Raw genomic sequence first — 8254 nt, 5'->3', positions numbered from 1 at the left:
CCCCCCTCTGCTCCCCCACCACCAGCCCCAACGCCTCCCCTCCCCCCCCGCTCTGTCCTTCCCCGGCTCCAGAATGGCGGGCGCTCACACCCCACTGGCTCTTCAGGAGGACACCCCAGACCCCAGAGCAGACCTTGCTCATGCCCTCAGCTGGGAGGGCAGGGGGCTTCCAGCAAAGCCCGGCGGGAGCCAGAGGGGCTGCGGACCTGCAGCCAGCGCCAGCCCTGCCGGGTGGCCTGGGCATCTCGCCACCTTTGGTGGCAAACACAAGAGCTTGCCTTTGCACAGCCACCTAAAAACCCTGGAGGGATGTGTCCCACCCAGGGCAGCTCTTCTGGAGAGCCAGGTGCCACACTCAGCCACCTCCTGAGGGCTTGTTCTCTCTTCCCCTTCCAGGTGACGCTGATCAAGCCCGAGGCACCCGCTTCCACCTTTGGGCTCCGTCACTCACTCTATACAACTCCTCTGATTGTGCCTCCCTGAGCAGCCAACCCCACTCACCACCTCCTGCTGCTCCCTCAAGGCAAAAACCTGAAGGATTCCCTTCTGCTTCCCCAAGACCTGCTGTTCCCACACCCTCAGCAGCTCATTCCTTTGACTAAGCTGTCCCCTTCTGACCCTGTTCTTCATCTTTGCTACCAGTGCATGTTAGAGATTTAGTGTTTCAGCCTTGTTCAATGTTCTGTTTACTCAAGTGTTACTTGTTAGTTAAGAAAAATAAAGTTTGTTCTCTGCATAAGGCATTGGTGTGAAGGATCCCTGCACTCTCCATTCCCTCCTGCTCTCCCCTCACACACAGCCCATGAGAATTGTAGAATTGTCTGGCTTGGAAGGGACCTTTAAGAGCATCCAGTCCAACCATCAACCTAACTCTGATAAAACCCATCACTAAACCATGTCTCTAAGCACTATGGCAACCTGCCTGTTAAATCCCTCCAGGGATGGGGCCTCAACCACTTCCCTGGGCAGCCCATTCCAAGGCTTAATTACCCTTTCAGTGTAAAAAATTTCCCTAATATCCATGCTAAACCTCCCCTGTGCAACTTGAGGCCTTTTCCTCTTGTCCCATCACCTGTCCCTTGGGAGAAGAGACCACTCCCCCCCCAGCTACACCCTCCTTTCAGGGAGTTGGAGAGACCGAGAAGGTCTCCCCTCTGCCTGTACCCTATTTTTTCCCACTTACTATTTCCGCCACTTTTAGCACAGCAGGAAGACCAAGCGCTTCCCCAGTGACCTGTGGCAATTTCCCTCTCCCTGGTAAAGAAGAAGCCTCAGAAGAGGCTCCCCACCATCCATCCTTGGTTCTGGAGCACCCCAGGAGCTCAGATGATGCAGACAAACCACCACAGGGGTTTTGCACACCAGTTGTTCAATGTCTTGCTAATTGAGATGGCTCCATGCTCTCATTAGCTCCTAACAGAAGGCACATAAGGTCACTCACCATTAGCAACTGAATGCTAACTTAGGTTAACTTCTGGTCAGATGGGATCAGATGGTTATTGTTTGCACCTCCCTGTGTAGGTGAAAAAGAGCTTGCAGTGGGAGCAGGAGCTCCACCATTCCCCCTGAGCCCCCCCCTGCCCCTGCTGTCTGCACAACCTGCCATCCCCGCTCCCTCCACGGTGTGGGAAATAAGCTAAGTTTTGCTTCAGCTTATTGATGTATCATTATTAGTGTGATAATACTAACAAAGAAGCCTTAGTAATAGTAGAGTCTAATAAATTGTATCCAATTAATCCCCAAAAATGCCCTTGGTCTTTCAAGGGATCCTTGTTCGCAGAGCGTTATCTAGGTGAAGAGAAACAAACTGGAACATGGCCTTCAACACAAAAGCCCAGAGGGTAGGGGAGTATCAATAAGGCCAAAGAAACCAGTCTGGTAAATCTGCCAAATAGATAGTAGCAAAGACTCTGAAATAATGTGTAGCATAATCAACTAATCAAAGGCGTGTTTGGGATGATGATTTCGTAAAATAGGTGTATGTGTGCCCTATATGGAAAAAAGTGCAAAATAAACCTGTAATAAGTCAAGCGGTCGGGAAGAATGTGAGCTCCAACTTCTCAGCCAATGAGAAGAGAGACAGAAACTCAAGCGGCCGGGATAAAGGTATAAAATACCTGAAAGATAAAAGATCATCGTGCATCTATTTTTGGTGCACCCGATTCAGCGCTGTTTCGTATTAATAAATTATTATTTTTTTAACCTTTGCTTCGGTGACTTTGTCCTCTTTAAATTCTAAGATGTGAGTTGGTGTTTCTCACAATGGGCACCTTCTCCAGCCTTTGGTGCCCTTTGTGAGGGCTGGTGTTGTTGAAATTAGGTAATAAGCTAAAAGAAACCGGGTTGGTTTTGGAATGATGAGGGTGGAATGATGGGGTGGCACTGACCATCTGGGGCCCGTAGGTCTATGGCCACCCCACGGCTCGTTGTCTCCTGTGGAGTTAGTGACTGAGGATTAGCTGGCCTGCGATGGCTCTGCTTCTAAGGGTGTGTAGTGGCTATTAAAAATGGTTCCACTTCTGCTCTTTGGCCCCTGCGTGGAGTCCTGTGGTGGCCACCATGGCACGGGCACGCGGGCAAGAGCGTGTGGTGTGGGTGTGAGGTGGGGAGATGGCAACAGAAACACCTTTGCTGGGTCACCTTCCCATAGAGCGGATTTTTTGCACATCAGCTTGTTCCAGAAACAGGAAATTGTCCTTCCCTCAGCCCTCGCTGGGTTTGTGAGTTCCTGTGGACTCAGTGTACCTGGTAGGAGAGCATGAAGCTGGAGGAGTGGTGGGGCAGTGGTGCCCCAGTGGTGGGGCAGCACTAAGCAGGATGAAGAGGAGCCATTTCCTCAGGCATTAGGTAGGGACACCGTCCCTTCTGGTACTTCCCTCTTGGTCCTGTGATAAATGATGTAGCCTCAAACAGGATTCCAATTAAAGTTTACAATTTATTAAACGAGGAAAGACAAGCAAACAGCGCTGAGTGCGCCGTCAGTCTCTGCTCGACCAAGACGCACCACGTGCAGGTCCCGTTTTGGGTTTATATTTCTTCTGCTAATACATATTCATAGCAAAGGTTGGCCTATGCTAATGATCTCCAGGGATGGGCCTGTCTTCGTTGGCCTCCCCTTCTGGAATCTTCTTTGACTCCCACCCGCTGGTCGGTGGGTGAAGCAGTTTTCCTCGGCTCGCCCCCAGGACGACCCCCGACTCCAGGGGGGAGGGGGTAGACAATGGGACATGAGCACTTGCATGAAGGTTCACACAAGGGTTCCTGACAGGCTGAGGGGATCTGGGGGTGGGGAGAGAGAGATTTGGGAGGCTGGGGGGAGGGAAGGAAGGAGATGGTGGCGCACGACAAGACTTGTATTTGCACGAGGATTCGCACAAGGCCTCGTCTGAGGGCTCACATGAGGGTGCATCCAGGGCTGGGGGTTGGAGGTGTGGGTGAGAGGTTTGAGGGAGGATTTAGGGAGGTGGCACACGAGGGGGTTTGCAGGGTGTTTCTCACTATTTGCTACTCATGATATTGCAAGACTTTTGTAACCACTTTGTGTTTTTTTGCATTAACAAAGAGTCCAGTCTCAGTGTGTACCCGTAGGGGCAGGTGGCTGGGCCCTGGCCAGTCCTGGCTCTCATTCCTTCCCCGGATCTAGAAGCAGGAGACCCTGTTCTTTAGGATGGGTGTTTTAGGACCTAACCCTCTGTCCCTGTAGAATCAAAGTTCTGCATGATTTGGAACTGTGTCCTGTGGTTAAAGGTATTGACACGAATCAGGTGAACACATTTCACAGAGAGACTCCCAGTTCAATCTTTAATTGATTGCTCTCCACTCTACCTGACCCACTCTGTGCAATGGGGGAGACAACACGTTTGTTGTGCACGACAACAAACTGCCTCACACACTCGCTCAGCAGCCTCGACAGAACAAGGAACTGCCGGCGGGGGAGCGGCGCGGCCCGGCCCGGCCCAGCTCAGTGTGGCCCCATGGCCGAGGGCGCGGCGGCTCCAACGGTGCTCTGGGGGGACCGGACACCTCGGCGGGGCAGCGCTTTTCCGGAGCGGCGTCCTTAACTCGCAGGGCCACGAGTCCTCGCTGGACAGCCATCACCCGCAACCCACCCGGCCAACCCCCGCCAGCTTCCAGAACCTTCCACAGAGAGCAACTGCGCATGACCCTCCAGCGTCTCTCTGCCCCCCCCCCCCCCCCACCCTCACCCCGCCCCCCTCCCCCCCCCCCCCCCCAGTAGATGGTAGCAAAGACCGTGAAATAACGTGTAGTGTAATCAACTCATCAAAGGCATGTTTAGGCTAATGATTTCTTAGGGTAGGTGTGTTTATGCCTTACAAGGTGAAAAGGTGTGAACTAAACCTGGGATGGGTTTGGCAGTCGGGAAGAATGTGAGTTCCAGCTTTTCAACCAAGGAGAAAAGAGAGAAAAACCCAGGCAGCCAGGACAGGGTATAAATACCTAAAAACAGAGAGATGAAGGGTGCCTCTGCTTTGAGATGCACATGATTCAGTGCTGTTTCATACAATTTTATTTTTAATAATTTAATTTTTACTTTGGCAACTTTGTTCTCTCTTAAATTCTAAGTGTGAGCTGACGTTTCTCACACTCTGATGGCCTTTTCCCTCAATTCTGACATTGGCATCCCACAGACCTGAGTTACCCCAACCCTGGGACGTGACAGCAATGTGTCCCCGGAGGAAAGCGGTCCCCGCTTTCAAAAGAGCTCTGTCAATCCTCATTCTACAAGCGAAGCTGATAAGGAATAAAAAGGAAAAAGGACTTGACCGCATTCATCTAGAAGTTCACTGGCAGAAATAAAACCTATGCTACTATGGTTTTGTGCCCACTCCACGACACTGCTCTCTACCCCTTGTCCCCCTGCATCCTTCTCCAAGCTGCTTTCATGAGCAGCTTTCCTGACCCTCCAGAAAGGCGTGAGCCACACCTGGCCATTATGGTGTTAATTCTAGTGTATGCCTTTCCCTTCTGCTGCAAACTACAAGTCTTCTCTCTCACAAGTTGTCTCAGTCACTCAAGAAAAATGGTGAGTGGGCTGCCAAAGATCAACATTTATTGGGTGTTGTGTTACCACAAACTGGCAGATAAAACTTTCTAAGACTCAAAGTGTAGAAAGCAGGCATTCTTTATTGCGGCACCTGGTGCACAGGGGATAGCTCCTGCTATGGTGCACCTCAAATACTGTTGTCAAATTAAATTTATACACAGCAGGTATACAATGTAATTCCAAGAAAACATTAGCATATTCATTATATTTCTGAGAATTTACATATTACAATAAGCTGCTGGGCATGCACAGTTGTGCCTTCTGGTGGTCTTCATTTTGAGTGAGAGTCGTTTCTTCCTCTGTCTTCACCTTCTTCACCTGTCCTTTGGCCCACTTTTCATCTTGGCAAAACAATCTAATTGCTTAATTGCTCATTAAAACTAATGGTCTCCCTGCTACCACCTGTTTGTCAGACGATGTCCATATTTATTGCATCCCTGTCTTAGGTCACCGTTTTCTCGGCGCCACAGACATCCTTTCTTATCTTACTAAGTCCTTGAAACCATTTGGGATGGTTACTAAAACAGCTACATTTCTTCTCTAAAAGAGATTCTCTACAGTTTAACCATTTATAAACTACATGAAAATGGCCTTAGGTGTGAATGCGCTGGAATCTCTTTGCTCAAGGCGCAGGGTTCTCCTGGGCTGCCTGTTGCCACATCAACATCTCTTGGGATGACAGACCCTCTCCTGGTGCATCAAGAAGAGCTTGTTTTGATTCTGGGACAATTTGAGAAGCACTCCTCCTCCAAATGCTAGGAATGGAGGCAGATTAGATTAAAACCCAAGGTCTGCCCCAGCTAAACGTCCTGTTCTGGACAAGCGCACCACCCCTGGGCCCTCCTTGCTGAGGAGATGCCTCCAGCCTGGCCCCTTTGGAAAATACCTCTTGGTACCACTCACCTCCTCTTCTTCTTGCCTGTGCTCGGTCATCATCCTCCTTCTTCACCTGCTCACTCTTCAGCAGACGGGGGCTGCTTGGCCTCTACTCTTCCTCCTGCTTTCCCTGCCTCTGGGGCTTCCCTTTGCCAGATGGCATGCTTTTCCAAGCTCAACTGAAGAATGCATCAGCCTGCTCCTGGCTCCACACGCGCATTCTCTTAGTGCTTGTGACCTTCGGCTCTGAAATAGATTCAGAAAAATGCAAATAAAATCCCACTTCCCCTTTTATCTTTTGTGTTATGTATACTTGAAAGGCTTTTTGGAGCTGAAAAACTCATGACGTTTCCGGCAAGTATCAGGCTCCTTCTTGGAGTCATTCTCGTTAGAGGAAGGAGGAGAGAAGAGTTACACGATGCTATGCCCAGGGTTCTGCACGACAAGCTCTGACCTAGGGCTGAGGGCTCCATCCAGGAGAGCCGCTCTCTGCACTGCTGGTCTCAGGCCCGTCCAGGAGTCAGGGCCAGAGACAGGCACACCTACAACATCCCTCTGGCAGGGATGAAGGCCCCAGGCTGAGCTGAGACCCATCCCCTGGCCCTTTGGCAGGGGGACAGCGGAGCTGGGGGTCCCGGGAGGCCGGTCCCAGCCACTCAGTGTGTTGTGTGGAAAGTGTTCAAGTGCCTTTACAGCCTTCTGAAGCGCTGGGGCCCAGAACTGCGCACAAGATTCAAGCTGGGGAAGCAGCAGCACTAAGGACAGCAGGATAATCACCTCTTCTGACCAGCTGCTCATGCTGTCTTTGATGCACCCCAGCATGTGCTTTGGCCCTCTTGGCTGCCAGGGCACACCGCTGGCTCCTGCTAAGCCTCCTGGCAACCAGCATCTCCACCTCCTTTGCTGCAGGGCTGCTCTCCAGACACCCCTCTCCCGCTTTAGACATGTGCCCACCATTACTCCTTGCCAGGTGCAGAATCCACAATTTGGTCTTCTTCCGTTTCATGCCATTAATCGGAGCCAGCGCTCTAATCCACCCAGATCCCACTGCAAGGCCTCTTCTTCCCCACGTCAACAGCACCTCCCAGACAACCTCTCAGAAGCAAACTTACTCACGCTGCATTCAACTCCTGCATCCAGAGCACAGAGAAAAGCCTGGAAAAGAACCCCGAACTACAAACGAACAAACCTCCAGGCTCACGAGGTTTGCGGTTTTTTCCCGATTCTCGCTTCACGGCCCTGTGGGAGGCCTTAGAGCGTGGCTGCCTCCTGCTTCTTCGTTTCCTTCTAGGGAGGAACCAGGACACCCCCCTGGCCAGTCTCTTCCGGAGCTGGGCCAGCCTGGGGAGCAGTGACCAGTGGAGGCAGCAGCAGTCCCCGAGGAGCTCCGGGGTGACCTTGGGATGGTGGCCAGAGGCAGGGCACTGAGGCCGGTGGTCGGGCTGCCCACCCCGTGGGGTGTGGGGTGTCCTGGAGGAGCCCCCTGAGCACATCCCCTTGGCTGGAGCTGCTGGGTCTTGAGCTTCCAATGGGAACTGTCCCAGTGGGTACGTTTGAGGGGCAGCCCCAGCGCCGAGTGGGGATTGAGCCGCCGGGAAGGGCTCTTGATGTAGTGGGGTGGTGTGGCATGGGGGCTCTGGGGCTACACAGAGACCTTCCTGGCCGTATCCAACGTGCCCCAATCCCAGCTGTGGTGCGCAGGATGGGCTTTCCCAGTTGCACCGGCACTTGTCCAGGCGGGTTTTGAATGTTTCTAGAGATGGAGACTCCACCACCTCTCTTGGCAACCTATGCCAGGGCTGGCTCTGCTGCCCTCAAAGAAAGAAGTTCCTCCTCATGTTTAGATGGCCCCTCCCAAGCTACCCTGCACCAACAGGAGAACCTCTCCAGCCCCCTCGGGCCCCAGCCCCCACCAAAATGGCCCCCGTGCCCCAGCAGCCCCCTGTTCCATCCCTCCGGTGAGGACTGAAGCCAGGCACAGCAGGGGTAGGCCTTGGGGCGGTGACAGAACCCCCACCAACATCTCTGGGGATAAGCACTTTTTCTAGAAATAATGGGACAGAGCCGTCACACAAGTGTCCTGGTGGTACCAACAGCAACCCCGTGAGGCACCAGCGCTGGCCAAGGTCCATGCCCGGGCCCACCCACGGATGGCCGTGGTGTCAGGCACTGGGAACCAGGCCTGGGGCTCTGCCGACCTGTGGCTGGGCCCCAAGGGGCTTGAGGACACTGTGGCCATGGACAGCAACTGACAGTGACACCAATCTGAGCAGCACTTGGTGCAGGAGGCTGTGATGGGAGCCCGACAGACTG

At 52.7% G+C, this 8254-nt stretch overlaps 1 protein-coding gene across 1 annotated transcript in view; it reads left to right on the top strand.

Moving 5' to 3' along the window:
- LOC106899367 (outer dense fiber protein 3-like) overlaps window positions 1-483 on the top strand; it is a 2747-nt gene extending 2264 nt beyond the window's left edge. Inside the window, exon 6 of the mRNA XM_014961153.1 lies at window positions 397-483. Coding sequence (XP_014816639.1) covers window positions 397-483 — 87 coding nt within the window. The remainder of the gene's footprint in view (window positions 1-396) is intronic.
- Window positions 484-8254: the final 7771 nt, after the last annotated feature.

Source organism: Calidris pugnax, unplaced genomic scaffold (genome assembly GCF_001431845.1).
Source record: "Calidris pugnax isolate Ruff unplaced genomic scaffold, ASM143184v1 scaffold518, whole genome shotgun sequence".
Classification (NCBI taxonomy): Eukaryota; Metazoa; Chordata; class Aves; order Charadriiformes; family Scolopacidae; genus Calidris; species Calidris pugnax.
The sequence above is the reverse complement of the archived record's forward strand: the minus strand, read 5'-3'. Positions and strand labels throughout refer to the sequence as shown.